At 36.7% G+C, this 17,770-nt stretch overlaps 3 protein-coding genes across 4 annotated transcripts; 1 reads left to right on the forward strand and 2 right to left on the reverse strand.

Annotated features, from left to right (window-relative positions):
- Window positions 1-606: 606 nt before the first annotated feature.
- On the reverse strand, window positions 607-1,617 carry LOC124645769 (alpha carbonic anhydrase 8-like). The gene is made up of 2 exons (XM_047185650.1): window positions 1,415-1,617; window positions 607-1,146 (listed from the first exon to the last, which is right to left on the reverse strand). The coding sequence occupies exons 1-2, from the start codon at window positions 1,461-1,463 to the stop codon at window positions 740-742; spliced, it is 456 nt and encodes a 151-aa protein (XP_047041606.1). The 5' UTR covers window positions 1,464-1,617; the 3' UTR covers window positions 607-739.
- A 2,383-nt stretch (window positions 1,618-4,000) lies between these two features.
- Window positions 4,001-10,707, forward strand: LOC124645760 (endoribonuclease CG2145-like). The gene is made up of 6 exons (XM_047185638.1): window positions 4,001-4,434; window positions 4,612-4,723; window positions 4,841-4,925; window positions 9,149-9,301; window positions 9,678-9,766; window positions 10,182-10,707. The coding sequence occupies exons 1-6, from the start codon at window positions 4,061-4,063 to the stop codon at window positions 10,416-10,418; spliced, it is 1,050 nt and encodes a 349-aa protein (XP_047041594.1). The 5' UTR covers window positions 4,001-4,060; the 3' UTR covers window positions 10,419-10,707.
- LOC124645748 (5'-nucleotidase domain-containing protein 3) lies at window positions 10,697-17,023 on the reverse strand. 2 transcript variants are annotated; one of them, XR_006986269.1, is made up of 10 exons: window positions 16,643-17,023; window positions 16,388-16,563; window positions 15,961-16,188; window positions 15,075-15,209; window positions 14,825-14,982; window positions 14,254-14,440; window positions 13,835-13,975; window positions 12,944-13,095; window positions 11,887-12,604; window positions 10,697-11,489 (listed from the first exon to the last, which is right to left on the reverse strand). XR_006986269.1 is itself a non-coding variant. In XM_047185625.1 (9 exons), the coding sequence occupies exons 1-9, from the start codon at window positions 16,809-16,811 to the stop codon at window positions 12,400-12,402; spliced, it is 1,551 nt and encodes a 516-aa protein (XP_047041581.1). In that variant the 5' UTR covers window positions 16,812-17,023; the 3' UTR covers window positions 11,772-12,399. The 2 variants fall into 2 exon arrangements, 1 of the variants encoding a protein (XP_047041581.1); XM_047185625.1 differs by lacking the exon at window positions 10,697-11,489 and having other exon boundaries at window positions 11,772-12,604.
- Between the last annotated feature and the right edge of the window lie 747 nt (window positions 17,024-17,770).

The raw sequence follows: 17,770 nt of genomic DNA on the forward strand, positions 1-17,770 counted from the left end.
CTGCGATTGTTTATATCTTGTTAATGCGCCTTTTATGTCGCATCTAGATATATCCGGCTGATGTGACGGCCGTTGACTCCGTTTCTAATTGTGGTTAACTACAAGATTACATATTCTCTTTCCACTTTTTATTCAGCAGGTGGGGTTTAAGCCGATATCTCTTTGCTGTCTGCAATTGTCGTTTTATGTATGGCTTGCGCGTATCTTAATAAATAATGAGAAAATGTATATTTTATACACTTAAATATACTTTGTTAATAAGAATCACCTATAGCTACAACTAGTTCTTAATCACCACCTATTTATTCTCGTTGACTTTTCGTCATGCAGTGAACTAGGAAAGTGAATCACGACCTGTTATATAATTTACCTCAAATGTCATTGTTGTTCAGTCAGACATGATGTTCATTTCACAATATCACTTTTTTCAGCAGATAAGGAAATAGGTACCTTCCTTTCTATCATTCTATTTATTTACATTGAATTTATCCCTAAAAATTGTTGTTCAGATATTAGTAGCCCTTTACTTAAGAACAATGCTCCCGGCATAATTGTCATAAGTCTTTACAAAGAGGTAAAAAAATGGTGTAGATAAATGAATACAAAAAGGTTTACATTGGTTTTAATCAATTCCATTTGAATTGTATAAGATGATTCATACAGAACACATTCTTAATTCTAAAAACAATATGCATGAAATTCATCTGAATGGCACAAAATATTACTTAAAAATATTGTTTTAACCTTGTTTGACGGCTTGGCTATAGCTGTAAGGCCGGATGGGACTGGCATTGCCTCTGCTGTCGTAGAAGTTGATGAGTGATTTAACGCTACCGGGTCCAGGGGTGGTTATCGGGTTAGATGCAGGTGGAGGGTTGACAGGGACGGGCTTGATTTGAGCGGGAGTGGGTTGTGCAGGCTTCGGTGGCGTAGGCACGGGTACGGGGACAGGCTTAGCAGCAGGCACAGGTGTCTGGGGTTTCGCAGGGGCGGGTGCGACGGGCGCCGGTGCTGGCTGGCTAGGCACAGCTTGAGGCACCGGTTGCTTGGGAGGCTGCACAGCGGGCGCCGCCGGCCTCATCCCCCCACTCTCCATGTTGATAAAGTCAATGTTCGCATGTTTGTTTATCGGCACGATCTTCCGACCTGAAATTTAAAATTACCTATTTTAAAGAAAACAAAGAAAATATTACAATGTAGGTTCCGTAGGTAGAGATACTTTGAAATCAATACGTTCTAATCATCGAATGGAATGTAAGACTAGTAGGTAAACAACGATAAGTTGAACTGATCGTAACAACGCTTATTAAAATAATTTGCTTTAAGAACAATTGTAAAACACATATCTTTAACCCTGACTGTCTTTTACATTAATTTGTTTACTAACTTATTGATATAATATTGGTTTACTTACATTCAATCGCACAGAAGACGGACAACAAAATCAGCGCGGCAGCCTTCATATTGCTCACAATTTGACTAGCGTTCAAAACTCGTTGCCTTCGCGTACTGACGGCTCCGGGGCTGATGAACACTGAAGTGTGAATAGTGATGCTAAACAGCTCCGCGGATTGGTCGATATCGACAATTGGCAATGGCAGGATCGAAACGGCCAACTTGATATACTTCAAGCGAACTGGTCACGTCACTACGTCAGCGACCTCTGTGTACCGTGACCTCATCGATAACATGTTCTCGGTATACGAATGTTTATGTTTTCATAAACAATCATTTTGGAAAGATTAGGTACTACGAATTTATAATATTTATAGTTAATTATGTATTTTGAATACTTTCATGTTGAAATTATTTCAAGTCAATGCTGTAGTGGCCATCAATTAGGATTTTAGGTAATTCATATAAGAACATACCTATGTTATAATATATTATTCGCTATCAAAGGTATAAGAAGTCAGATCAACCTTGGCGTAAACTTGGGCAGTAACCTCGCAAGTAAAAAAAATAATTCGTCAGTATGCATGATCGCTGTTTCCTTGTGCAGACATGATGGTGCGTAAGAAAACGACTAGGTACCTATGACCAGTATCTTTTTAAGTAAACTCTCTTAAAGCTCTCTCTTAAAGCAGGTCCAGAAACGCCTCTTCGTCCAATAATTTAATTTAGGTACTACCCTTTTCTGTTAAACTGTTGATTACAATCAGTTTGTAAAATCAAAAAAATAACTAAGTACCTACCACCAAAAACATAGCAATGGAAGATGATTGATGTCAGATTTTCGTAATGTTTCATGCCTACCCTTTATCCTATAATTGCTTGTTTACAAGTCAATAAATACCTACATAATACGAAGATTTTTTCCACTTAATCTAACTTTAAGCATTGCAAAACAAATTAATGAGGGAACCCATGCGATTGTTAATCTATTCCAGGAGCAAATATTTTAGTAAATATTATTGTTGGAACTGTGGGGGCGATAAGAAAAACCGCAACAGCCGGACATGCAAACAAGGTGAGCAGTCATGTTATTGTTTCAATTAACTAACTACCACTTCTGTACTGCAATGAAATAGGAACGTCTATTTGGGACAACAAAACTATATATATGTTACCTTTTGTCGTGTAAAAACCGATAGTTAAGCGGCTTGCAAAAAAATTTAAAATTGTTAAAAAAGAAAATGGTGTAAAGCACAAGAAATTTTTATTTTCAAACAAAATTAGATAATTCTAAACTGATCAGATCATACTTATATCAAGGAGTTATGTTATGCAGTAACTTTAATTTTACACACTTTCTAGCAAATTGGCTGGAAACAATGGCAAACAATTGTCACAAAAGGTGATATAGACTCTATAAATATAAACATGCTGTTACGCACTACAACCTCAACTTATTGAGACTTTGAAAGTGGAAATTATCAATGACTATCATAAGTTTAACTACTTTTCCATACCTACCTATGCCCCAAAATACAAGAAGTATCAAGGTATTAAAAATCGACCTTTGTCTTACAAAAGTTCATTAGAGCATCATCAACGCATATCCTCAGAACTGGAAGCATTCTAAACGGTTGCTATGTAGTATGTACAGTTGTTTAACAGCACCGTACAAGTATCGAAACGTAGCTCGGACGAGAGCCTAATGCATTAAACATAGAGTAAGATACGATTTTCCCGCAGTGCGCGGGCGCAGCACGCTACTCTTGCATTGCGCACGCGCGCTCGCCCGCAACGATGCGCTTCTGATAATGTCTCTTTTCTGATGACTTTCTTTTATTCTTAGGATATAAATACTACTGTTACATCCTATTTCCATATCCTCGGTTTTTCTTTGAAAACGGACGCTTATTAACTATAGATACCTCGTTCTTAGATAATTTGAAGATGGGCTTTTAGATTACGCATTTTAACTAATGCTTTCCATATAACTTAATAAAATGAGTTGAACTTTTCTATTGAAAAGTTTCGAATGTTGGATTACCTATCCAATACATCCATGTAGTGTGGTTTGTAGAGGTGGTGACTGCATCACATCATACATACCCTTGTTAAGGCAGTGCTACTCATTTTGTTAGTCACTGTTGGTCACCTTGATGAATAGGTACCGGTACCTAGGATGAAATCATTGTGCTCATTAATCATATTGGGCGTAATAGAGAAAAATACATTCATCATATGGCTGATTTAAACAGCTGAGAGGACTAATTTCAACTGCAACCGTTAAAAATGTATCCTAGCACAAGTATTCATAATAGCAAAGCACGCCTAGGAAATCCATACATAAAAACAACGCGAGTAGCGTACACAAATATACAGGTTGCGTGACCTGAGGTGTCAATAACGGAAACCCGTGGAGGTCAATTCTGTTTACCAAGACAGAATTAGTCTGCATCTCATATTACACATTCAGGGCAATCACCGTCGTCGACGTCGCAAAAACTTCTTGTCCGCACTTAGAATCACAACAACATACCTATCTGTATCTACAGTACGTGAGCATGACATCACCCAAAGGTCGCGCAGTATCGCCTGCTCGCGCGGGCTCGGAGATCACTAGTGCGTCGTGATCGCGCTACGAACAACGTATTATATCCTATCCAAAATGAAAATTGCACTAGTATTATTAGTTTGTGTGGCGATATGTCGCGCCGACGACTTGGCACATGCCGCGGGCCAAATCTTCAACAACATTTTGCCCAACTTGATCAGCAACTCTGTGACCGGCCAGCAAGGGAACACAGCGACGAACACCCTTCAGCAAATAGGCACAGTGGTGGGTGGCGTCGTGGACTATGCCAAGAAGAAGAGCTACGAGGACCTGCTGCGTCAGGTGCAGGACTCCACCACAGATGAAGACATTCTGCGTGTGAGTGAGGAAATGTTTAACGCGGATATCAACAATGCTTTGCCGTACATCCAAGTTAATCTGCAAGGCAAGACCAGCCCTCTATCGAAGGACGACCAAGCGCCACAAAAGTAAGTTATTTTCATTTGATCGAAGTGTTTGACCGAACAGTAGGTAAAATTCTGAGATCCAAGCAATTAAAATATTGAAAACGTTATATTTTGAAAAAGGTACCACCTAAGTCTACATATGTAGGTACATAACAAAGATTCAATTAAACATGAACTAAAGTATTGATAACATTGTAGCCTCCTGAGCGTGCCTGAGAACGTGTGGAGTGGACCAACAATCAGACCTTTTGTTGCACTCTTCGACAATTACCACAAAAACGTGATAAGACCAGAGTTCGTCACGCCCAATGTGAGTATACTTTTATATCTAAGTAAGTACGTCTCAATTGAATAATTCCGACGTACATAAACAGCTACACACCTGCATCAGACAAGGTAAACTAATGTAGATGATGTCATGTTGCAGGAGGAAACGGAACAAGTCACTTTTATCAACACGATCCTTGCGACCGGGCCAATTAGGAGTCTGATGAACTTTTTGGTTAGCAAAGGTAAGGAAACCTGTTTTATTCTATTTTGTAGAAGTCGTTCACACTAGGAATAGGTACATAACCGACTAACACTCGATCGAATGAGAGATATTATTGATCCTGATCGCCTATATGATATTCTTAACAATTTTGTATAGATATACATATGACTATAGGTTCCTAAAGTCAACGGCGGATCCAGGGGGTAGGTCACAAGGTCATGACCCCCCCCTGGGCCAGGTTCAGGACCTAAGAGGACCAATAATTGAAATGGTTAAACACGATGTTTTCAGTTTTTGTTATAAGTATAAGATAATTTTTATTCCGAGTGAATAGGTAGATACCTACATAGTTACAGGTAGAGTAGTTTTGCTGAAGAATTCGTGCTCGCAACGCTCGCTCTCTATTCTTTATTTATTCTTTATCCGTACCCAAAAGGAGGAAACGGGACCCTGTTACTAAGAATCCGCTGTCCGGGTTGTCTACATTACATGCTGTATCTCATGCAGGGCCGTCTTAACCTATGGTGCAGGGTGTGCGAATAACCCGGGCGCCTCGGTCTCAGGGGCGCCGTGGGACGCCCCACCACCAGGAAATTTCGACGAAATTACACCCGTTCGATAAGGAAGTTCCACATTGTATCATGATACTGACAAAAAAGTCGCCTTCGCTTTGTTGGATCGATCATTTCGATTATTTTTAACTTTTAACATCCTCCAACTAAGTGAAAAAATTCTAGTAAATGACTATGTCTGTACTGTATTTCTAATTATTTATTATTTTTAATGACGCACCGAATCAACGAACACAAATGGCACTCGCTCTAATCCCGGTTCCTTTTTATTTGTACGTAATTCCCAGTCTGATTTGTGAGTCTTCAAACAAATAATTTAAAAAAGTTCGCGCTCGCTGCGCTCGCAGCTACTTGTTGTTTTACAATGTATTTAATCAGGTGCTTTTGTGTCGTAGGCTCAAAAAATTTCGGGCTCGCTTCGCTCGCGCAATATCATATATACCTTGCCTTGATAAATTCATAAGTCAAATATAACAAAAAAAAATATTAATGGAGTCCTCAAAAACAAAACAGTTTGCGCTTCCGACTGCTTGTTACTTTACAGCGCTTTTTAAAACTTATGAACTTTTTGTGTCCCAAAATTAAAAAATTTGCGCGCTCGCTTCGCTCGCGCTAATTTTTACAATGACGTAGTCCTGTCTCGACTTTCATAACTTAAATCTGGCCAACAGTTTGAGCCTACAATGATACGGAAACATTTTTATAAGTCCTTTACCTACCAAAAAAGTGACTTTCGTTCGAACGTTCTTATTTATATTCCTTTTGATTTTGAGTAGTACATATTGTATGTACTACTCAAAATCTTTCAATAGATACATAGGTGGCGCTTGGGTGATGATTGCACCGAGGCGCTACATGAGCTAGAGACGGCCCTGATCTCATGAACCATGATTTTCCCCTGTGCCCTTCAATTGAAGTTTTCACAGAAAATGTTTTACTGTTGCTGCAATAAAAAAAACGTACGCGCCCTTTTCTACGTACACAATACTTTTCAAACGTCTTCAACCTGAAAAAATTCTCGCGCTTGCTATGATCGCACTTTCTTGTATTTGTGGTGTCTATTTGTTATACAGCAAGAAAGCGTTTTCATCTACTTTTAGTCCTCGAACTGAAAAAAAAATTTTCGCGCTCGCTTCGCTCGCGCTTTTTTCAATTTCACGTCTATGATTTTTTCAATTTCACGTCTGTGATTCTGTCCAAGAAATCGCGTTCGCTCAGCTCGGACCATTTCCTACATAAAAACACTTTTTTAACCTTAGTCCTCGACCTGAACAAAAATTTTCGCGCTCGCTTCGCTCGCGCTTTTTTGTTTAACACAGTATAAATACGAGAAATTGCGCTCACTCTGCTCGGGCCATTTTCTACATGAAAACACTTTTTTTCACATTCGTAAAAATTTCGAGCTCGCTACGATCGCGCTTATTGTATTTATACTACTACTTTTAATATTAACAGATCTATACGCTACAATATAATATTTTTTGCGACTTGACCACGACTGTGTGACCCCCTCCTGGTGCCGAAGCTGGATCCGCCCTTGCCTAAAGTTATTATGATTGTTTCTGCAAAAAATATTCCATATTTCCTACGTTTTGTTCTTTAAGCGATATTTAATAGCTACTTAGAACGCAGGTTAAAGAGCTTTGGTACTTATTCAATAACACAATAATTGCTTAAGTACTTGTTCTATGTTATATCTCATAGGCAGATTGTTTAAAATCATAAAGTAAATAACCACTAGAGAGCGCACTCGCCAATTTCTTCTAAGAACACGACTCACCACTGCGGGCCGGGGGACGCGGCATAATCCGCGGCTACTATTGGTCAGTTCAAGGTCGAGTTGCACGAGTACACCCAGCAAGGGATGGCTCTCTTTCAATTTAAAAATATCGATAAAATGTATTTCTTCGTAACAATAAATACTCAATAAAAATCTTATAAGAATATTTAATAAAAATCTGTCTATTACAAAAAAGAACTATGTACAAGAAAATTATTGATTCATAAAATGTATTAATTTTGTATTCATTTTTGGAATCGCTGAACGAAATAAACGTCGGAATTGTTTTAAATATTTTAAACAGTCGGGGGTGAAGTGCTTTGAGCAAACAACGCTGTACTTTGTTGGAAACCAATTTTCCCTATTGATAGTATCTATCCACTTCCCTTTTATTTCTGGAATCTTCGGAAATCTAAAATGAAAATATATTTTTTCGATTACATTAAAAGTAACTTGTGGAGGCACCAGGAACAGCCGTCTGTAACGTCGCTATGAACAGTTAATTAACTCATTGGCCAAAATAAAACATATTTTTTTATTAATGTAAATGTACTGTTATCGATATCCACTTCATCCTTTAAGGTAACAGCCCAAATTTCTTCGATAGGAATACAAAGGGCAAGAAAGAGATGGACGTATTAGAATTTCTTAATGAAAGAAAGGGACTTTCCCAAAAGACATCAACGAGCGTAAGCGCGGTTCACCAACCACCAATTTAAATAGACCCCTGTGGTATTTTCGTAATATAATTAAATCAAAACCAAAGGAGATTGGGCAAGAATGTATGAAGTTTGGTCCAAATGTCCACCACGAACGAGACCTATATAATCAAATAGTCCACTTAATTTAGAGTAACTTTTACTAAGAAAGTGAAAAAAAAAACAATGCCAAAAAAAAGTTATAGCCAAAAATGTATTCTTAATTTTCGGTAGTTTTTGTATGTTATCATTATTATTTTTTATTTTATTCCACTTCCATTTCCGCACTTTATCTAAAACTAAGATGAGCAAGACACATTTGCATATAAACAGCTCATATTTTTTTGCCCGATGGATGTACGAATCACTAACCAATTGAGGCTTGAATATACTCAGCGGTGCCTGGATCTAAGAAAGTTCTATGTAACTGGTGGTGTCTTCTCTCTGATAATGAACAATTCTATTTTGTCAGAAGTTACAGAAAGTACGAAAATCGAACATCACGAAAAGTAATTGAAAAAATGAAATTAAAAAAATCTATAAAATGTTTTATTTTATTTTGCTATAACTTTTTTCTGGCATTTTATTTTTTTTAACTTTCATAACAAAAAATGTTCTATATTTAACGGGCTATCTAGCCATATAGGTCTCGTTCGTGGTGGACATTTGGACCGGAATCGCCCATTGTCCTTTTAGTATTAATATTTACCGATGAAAACTAATGCCATCATTTTTGTAACTAGATGTCCTGGATTGTTTCTCGCACCATTTCACCGCGCATGTGGGCATCTTTAAACTTTTTTACTTAATAAAATCCACAATAATTTAGCGTGTACGCAGGTCATAGACTTGGTCACAACTAAATCTTTTTACTAGGATCGTAGCCTTATAAGAGCTAAATCTCTAATGTTTGGCGAGCGTCGGGGCACTGTATGCGCAATCAAGTGGTTTTATAGTCTTTGGTCTACACGGTGCAAGTACAGTTACATGCATTTTACAAACGTCCAGCGACTCGCGCATGTACCAAAGCAAAATACCCGCGTGCTCTTGTCACTTACGCATGTTAACTTGCTCCAACTACATGCACCGTGTGATGCATCCTTAGAATTGTAAGGCACCCACCTTGTACACATACCTGTTCCTCTTTCTTAAGAATTGTAAGGTCGTCTATCTTAGCTATATTTTCTACCAGGACTTACCCAAATGAACGAGTACAACGAGCAAGTGGAGCTGCTGAAGAAGATCTGGTTCACGAAGTACGCGCGGCACTGGACGGGGCTGTGCAAGTGCAGCTGCGCCTTCGAGAACATCTTCATGGCTGAGCTCAAGTCCAACGACGTGCTCGGTCAGTATCTTGTAACTAGGAATGAGAACTTTGTTGCTAACTAGCACGCATGTCCAATGCGGTGAGTATGCAGCCCCTAGCTGAGGCGACGACTTTGTTCAGGAGTGATCCTCTTGGTCGATTAAAATTAGGTATGGTCTTTGATGCAATTCAAGGACCAGTCAACATCTTTAGAACTTTTTAAAAAATCTTGTAACTCACATTTTCGATTGTTGGCGAAAATCTTTTCGTTTTCCCGGAAAGAGTACCTACCTACTCATGACGACAGAGGTGTGTTGGTTAAAATTAGCTTAACTATGCCAACTATATTGACTCCTAATGTACACTGTTGAACATGAATTGCTAACCATAGCTAATTGACTATATTTACTTACAGGCCTCCACAGCTGGTTGTTCTTCGCTAAGCGCGAACAAGATCGCAAAGCCAATTACTTGGGCTACTTGGATAAACTAGATCTGTCCGGGGTAAGTTAGCGTTCTGTGATAATTATGTAAAATATATTCTTATTTAAATACCTATCTTGGGCTTAAATGGGATCAGGTGCAACTAAGCTCGTTCAAGTTTAATCTTGTTAAGGAGACATCGACAAGAATTAAAAATGATTGTAGTAAGAAGGAAAGTTTCGTAGCACGTAAATGAAATTCAAAGATCGATAAAATATTTACTTCAGAATTGAAACGGGTCAATGTGGGCCGAGAGAGTAATTGCTCGCCAGTTGCCAATTGTAGGTATACAAACCCAATCGCCTAGAGTTATCTAAGGGTCATATTAAGTTTTGACTGCACAACAGCCGATAATAAATACGTGAACGTTGGCAGAAGATCACCAATCGGATAAATATAGGTCAGCTAATTAAACCCAAATGCTTATGTTTTACAGAAAGGAATGATCTTGAAGCAGCACTCAATCCTGAGTGAGACTAAGGACGCGCCCGAGGTAACCATGTTCGTGGGCACGTCTCCCGAGCTGGAGGTAGCTCTGTACACCATGTGCTTCATGGCACGGCCCGACAGGCCCTGCCGGCTGCGATACAACAACATCAACTTCTCCATACAGACCAAAACCTTAAAGTCAGAAAATGTACTCCTCATCGACACTGCATACCCCTTCTACTAAGATACTAAGCTTCTTTGTAATTATTATTATTTATGAACAATATTTTAAGACACTCACACTGCTTCTCTAGGCAAATTTAAGCTCTCTCAATAGTCTTGATAACGATAATTACACGAGTTATGTATTTATAAACTTTAGAACAAAGATAACGCTAGAACAAGCGAGTTATCAGGCCCCGATCCGCGGGTCTTGCCCCTTGATAAACATGTTGTTAAATGTGAAATCTCGCAACATCCCATTTTAAGACGAGATAATGTATGATAAAATAATAAAACCAATTCAGTGTAAATATTTTTTTATTGCAACATTTCTCTTAAACACTGACGATTAGACAAAATATTCATAGTTGATACGTAATTAATTTTATCTAAACACGGTTTACTACAGATCATAACTATGAAAGACGACAAGACGTGCATCCAGTTATGTTATTGTCTCAACATGGCACAGGTGAAACACACTAGCCACTAGTCTTCGGTTATATTGGTAAGTCGTAATACTCGAGCATTAAACATTCTAAGGGTAGTATGTATAATTACGTTTACCTACTATATGAGTTATAGCAAGACCTGCATATTTATATTACACTTACTCAACCAATACGAGCAACAATAAAGTCCTATATAAAAACAGCAACAAAAATATTTTTGTAAAATATGTCTTATAAATCACTGCAAACAATATTAACAAAAACCAATCTTATATACATAAAATATTAAAATCCCGGTACAAGCTAAGTCGCCGATTTTTAATGCAATCATTTCAATCACTCGTTAAAACACCTTTCAAAATGCTTAATAAAAATAAGATTCTTTGTAGAGATAATAATGTATAACTTTGACCTATTGCGATTACAGTTTACCAGCATTATAAAGTCTGGTTGAATATATAATATAGGTATATAATGATAGATGTACCGACAATTGTCAAATTAATAGCAAAAGTTTTAAATAAACCACGATAAAATCAAAATGAACCCGTAATACCTCTTTAAAGAATACTAAAAGTTAGCTTTAAATACTTCAATGTTGTATGCAATTGCTTGCAGACTAAAGCCGCGTCGTCACTGGGGCCCGATTCTCCTAACTTTACTTAAGCAACATACGATTCACGTTCGACTCGATTCGACTGAGATCCAATCTCGACTCGATTACGATTGAAGCGTATGTCGCATTCCGCTATTTTTTCTTTGGAATAAACTTTTTTATCCTTTTCTGTCATTCAATAATGAATAATTTTGTCTGCAAATGATTTACGATTGCAAAATGATTGTACAGCAAACTACCGTATAGACAAAATCACCCAAATAGCAGACCAATCGCACACCAATAAAATGTCAATCGAATACGATTGGTCTTTTATTAGTAGCAGAATGCCCCATATGGTTAAAACTGCTATTACGATCATATTGCGATTCGATTTCTATTCGATTTTGACATTATTAACTTAGGAGAATCGGGCCCCTGGTCGACATACATGGGTTCGCTGAGACGACGAGGCCTTAATCTGCACTTCACTTATATTTAATTGAAATTCACCCACTACATTTTCCTATGTTTTAGCTGACCAATTGACAGTAAAGATATGTATATAGTAAGAAAATAAATAAAATGAACTTATTGTAAGACTTATATTAAATACTTCTGACTAGAATACCGTTGGATGATTTGCAGTATATCCACAGTGTAGATATATTAGTCTTACATTGTATATTTATACTAAATTGCTAAAACAATAAACTAAAAATATTTACAAACATCATGAAAATATCTAAAACCACTGATAATACATTTATAATTCATATCGTATGACAATCGGTTCATATTTCAAAGTATTCTTGCTTAACTATTCAGGTATCTTATTCTTACAGATTCCTAGATCGCAGCAAACGTGACAGGTGACATTGCTACGAAACTAATTCATAAATAAAATTAATCTTATTCGAAGTGATTACATTAGCTAGATAACAATGACACTTAACTCAGACGAAATAAGAGCCATACTCGTGCGGCATGACGCCGCGGCGCGGGTAGAAGGTGTGCGTGAGCGAGTAGTTCATCAGGTTGGAGATGTTGGACGTGTAGATGTCGGCGAAGCGGAACAGACGCCGCGAGAAGTAAGTCGGGTTGTGGTATGTACGGAACACGCTACCGAATTGTGGGTTAAACACTGCCTTTATTTCATTCCTGCAATTGATACAACAACTCCTACAATGGAAGCATGAAAACAAAACACAACAGAGCGTTATTTACAGCCAATTAGCACTTACAGTAATTTGGATTAGCTTATAATTAGTCCTAGTAAACATTATTTATCCTCTGAAAAAAATGGTTAAATTTATTAAAAAGTAAATATGCACAAATCCCTTTTCCAAATATATCCGTTATACATATAAACAAAGATTTTATAACGGCAATTTTTCAGTATTGCAAATGGCAAAAGCATTTATCACTTCAGGAACATTTATTACTTACCCAAGTCCCTGAAAGCTAGAACCATATCAAGTTACATAAATGTTAACCAACCTGAGGTAGTCCCTTTCGGCCATCCACTCGGTGACGACCTCCAAAGCTTCAGGGTCCTTGTAGTCCTGATGATCTTCAATGAGCTGCGTCAGCATCTGCAGCCAGTTCGCGTTCTCCTTGAACGACTGTGTGTTCAAGGTGTTGATTTCGTGCTGTCAATGGAAAAATGTATTAAGTGATTTTAGATTCTATTACAAAGACGACATCGTCGATTTTTCAAAGTCGAATAGTGTCGAATAGTGCGCCAACCGTTAAAGTTATCAGAAATTTATAGTAATGAAAATCGAAGTACCAAATCGTTTGGAACACAAAACATACTCGTGCTCGCTGGCTAGTAGAAATTCTTTTAAAACTTTGCTGAATAGTTGCCAAGTATGAAACCGAAATAGGTAAGCATTTTCAGTTTTCTGGCACTAACTTTAATCTTAGACTAATAATACTACGACATACAGAGGACATTGCAAAGCTTTAACGTCAAATCATGTTTAAACGATAGAATCATGGAGTAAACAAATTTTTATTCCATATCAATATTTCCATAGAAAACGATGGGAAATTTTGGGGAAGATTTTTGCCCAGATTTGGACTTTTGGGACTTTAGAAAATACAAAAAAAAAATCTTGACTTTAAAAACCAGAACCATCTGGCTGAATAGAGCCAATAGCAGCAACCTGCCCTGAGTATCGGGGTAAATTTATTTTATTTATTCAATTCAATATGGAAGACTTACAGCTATATAGAAACATTTTCATTTCAAAATTATCCTATGGGGGAGGACCTTGTTTAATACAGGACAAAGCATGCCTGCTGGGGCTGCTGGATTGATTGCGGTCCTGATACATCTGAAGATTTCCCACCAAAAAAAAAAGGTCAAAGTATGCTTGATCTTACCGTCAACTCGTTAATGATAGCGCCAGTACGCCAGCCATGCTCGAGCGTGACATCAGCGAGGTCGCTGTACGGATGGTCGCCGAAGTACAGCACCTGGTGCCCGTACCAGCCCGTCAGGTCTTGTAGCTGCTTCACCGTACCCTGTAATGTTATTACGTGGCCTTGAATTAGTGCTTTCGCGTCGTTGACTAAGATTTTAATTAGCCTTCATAATTAGGCTGATAAATGGCGTACGATTTTTTTAATAAGCTTTATCAATGAATATCATTTCCATATGAAACGTCGCTTATTTATTTAAGACCGTTTCATATACCTAAGCGGATTTTCAGCCCCCGTGCAATCAAGCGGAAAATCCGCTCTGTTTACGATAGACCAAGTCCACTAGCTTTAGAGCGCTATGAACCATGTTGCCAACTGACCTCATAATAAATGATTCCCTTTTCTAATGATGTGACTTTTTCCCAAATGTGTGTATTGGCGTTTTTGTCAAACACTCGGATGGGCCGCGACACCTCCGTGAAGAACTTGGGTTTATTCGCGTTCACGATCACTACGTCGAAATAATCTCGCCAATCATGGCCTACCAACATCTCCATGCCTGCATTACTGAATAAAAAATAATAAAAAAATCATTGCAAACCCCACATAAATGAATATTGAGAATAATATTGATGTCTGTTATTTTTTTGCACATCTTTTGTAAACAAATCAATAACGATTTATTTACGGACGAAGTATACAGCTACACACGCATATATATACATATACATACACACTATTAGTCTCCCATTGTGCAAATTAATAGGACAACATGTGTCTTACGTTCTACATTGTAGTTTACTAGGTCATATGACTTAGAAGATAGATGTAATCATATATCCTATGTACATGTAACTATCAACTGCCATGTGTTAACTATCATAAGATCAATCTGTTATGTCTATGAAATGTTACAGAAGTAAACTGAAACATAAGGTGTATTTTACTCACACAAAATGATAGGGACTATTTGTGACAAGGAAGAGCTTCTTATCATTATCCTGCAGCATTTGAAAGTATTTCCTCAGGTCTGCATTGGGCCTTATATACTCCTTAACATTTTGAGCAACTATCTTGTGCATTATAGGATGGCAGCTTTGCACCGAGTTCTAGAATAAATAGGTTCAATATTAAACCCTTTGATTTTTTTAATTTTTAAAAATCGGTTAGATGTAAATTTTATAGTATTTATGTAATTTACCTTGACATCTAAGAACAAAATTTCAGGATGATAGTCAATGTGATTTTTGATAAAATACTCGGCTACGTTACACAGTAAACCCATTTCAGGAACTGAAAATAAATCTGCTAAATGCACCATCTTAGCTCTATTCGGCTGGAAATAAAGGATATTTATGTTAGTGTAAACTATTCAAATGTTATATTTTACAGGTAACTGTGAAAGGCTTTGTAACACGAGGATATATAAATCTAAAGATTCTCATAATAAGTGAAAAATTGCATCTATTTCAAAGAATTCAATATTTTATGAGATAGAATAAAAAAATATGTAATAACATTTATTGCAATGATAACAATAAAACTTTTTACTTCATCGTCTTCATATTATGAATTGTCACAGAAAGGGTGTTTATAGCTTGACAAACCTCAATACATAAAACATACATTGGTATGTAAATACATGAGTATCTTTACATATGTGGTCCTTGTGTCAACATTGCAAAGGGGAGCACAAATGAATGATTGCTTACAAGTGCCAGTGATTACTGACTGCTATCTACTCTACAAATCTGTGTTCTATTGATAACAGTAGTTTCAACCTTAGCGCTAAGAACACAAGGGTAATATAAGTCTGTTTTTGATATAGAAAATATTACTGGCTGTTTCTCAAAGTGAACCAAGCATATTAGTACTAGCCATTTTTCCACAATTTCGCCCTTGTCCTGTGGGAAGTGGGAACTACCGCTTATACTGGGATAACAATTAGCCAAATAGCAGATAGATAATGTAGCTTTCTAATGGTGAAATAATGTTTTAAATTGGACTACAAACAAACAAACAAAAATACAAATTTTACATCTTTATAATATTAGTATAGATATAGATGGAATATAATTAGTACATACTTTATGAGCTCTAGTATCTCCCTCAACATATGCGATGGGTATGATTCTGTTCCTGTATAACTTAAGCACTTCCTCAGAAGACACCTGCGAGAGCCCTCGGTACACAGCCCCAAATTGTATTTGTAAAAAGGAGTCCAGTTTCAAAAGGAGGCCTTTCTCTATATCATAATGTAAACCTCTTACAGCAAAATTAGGTTTGTATTCCAACTGTAATATTTCTGGAGGATACTGTAAACGAAATTTTATCATTAACACTTTTTCAAGTTATAATTTATGATATTTACCAAGAATAGATAAGTAAGTTAACAATAACAGAGAGTCCACAATATAAGCTTTGAGTTTGCAGTATTGTTCAAAGCAAATGTATTGAACATTTTGCGCTGGGAATTAACAACACATGTTTAAATATACATACACAAACACCAACCTTATACTTTTCTAATAGTATTTCTCTGCCGAGATTATAGAGCAGATGCTCCAGACTCGGTTTATAATGTGCCAGAGTATAATCATAGTCAAAACCATACACTTTGACTTCAGAAAGATCCAGCTCATTGCAGGCAAATACGCCTCTTGGATTTACATCTTGAGGTAATTTTTTTGCTGAAAAATAATATTTTATTAGCGCCTAAACCATGCAGTTACACGAAATTCGCGAATCATAATATACTTTTATACTTACATTTAAATTTTAACTTCGTACGACAATATGCCTCTTTTAATAACTCGCGTGTTGAAAAACTCCTGCATAACCCATTTTCTGGACTTTTTTTCGGTAGTTGTGTTATACTGCTTTTCCATTTTCGTATTCCAAGTGTTAAATTACTACGTAAACTCATCAACGATGTCATTTTTATAAAATACAACGTATAACGTATCACTTAAAACAAAGCCAATACACATGGATCTAGTGTTTTACGCATTAATATTACAAAAATAGATTAGTTGATTCTCAGGTTTTATTATTAATTTAAAATCGTTGCATAATTATTCGAATAAACATCACGCACACTACCCTTCAGTGCCTGATTTTTATACTGACAGTGACAAACAACTGACGAATGACAATACTGACACAAACCATTTCAACCTGGGAATTGTAAGCTATCTGGAACCATCTTTAGACGCCTTTTAGTTTTAGATTTTGTTACTAGAATAGTTTCTAATTTTAATTGTAGAAATGATTAATAAATAAAATAATGGAACCATCTATTTAAAAATCATGTCAGGAGCAACGTAGCAAGTAAAAAGACCCACTCTTTTGAAATTATTGTTACAAAGGTATCAATCCAGTTTTAAAATAAAATCCGTGACACCTATTATATTTTTTTTTATTCCAGACCATAGAAAAACAGTCTTCCATCCAAGGAATATAATTATAACACCGTCTGAGCATTTTACAGACGAAATACAGAGTTTACTCTTTTTCAGTGCCATCGATTGAAATCCATCAATGTAAAGTTATTTTTTTCTATATAAATACTTATAGAACAAAGGACAATGCTCATGAAGTATGAGAAAAAAACCCAGGCCCGGCGCAAAAGAAATGTAACTCAAAATATAGGTAAAAATAAGTAATTAAATATTACATAGGGGGCATTATCGAAATCAGTGGCTATATGCGTGAAATTGCTATTCGAATTTTAACATCTGCGGTACATTGCTACTCAAGATTTTAGAGGTAACATAATGTATTAGTAAAAGGAACAGCAAACAGATACAGTTGTGGTTTAAGAGCAACATAATGACATGTTTATCTACATACTTGCTAAACATAACATGTTTTTCTGGTAATCCTCTGTTTTTGCAT

Source organism: Helicoverpa zea, chromosome 1 (assembly GCF_022581195.2).
Source record: "Helicoverpa zea isolate HzStark_Cry1AcR chromosome 1, ilHelZeax1.1, whole genome shotgun sequence".
Lineage (NCBI taxonomy): Eukaryota > Metazoa > Arthropoda > Insecta > Lepidoptera > Noctuidae > Helicoverpa > Helicoverpa zea.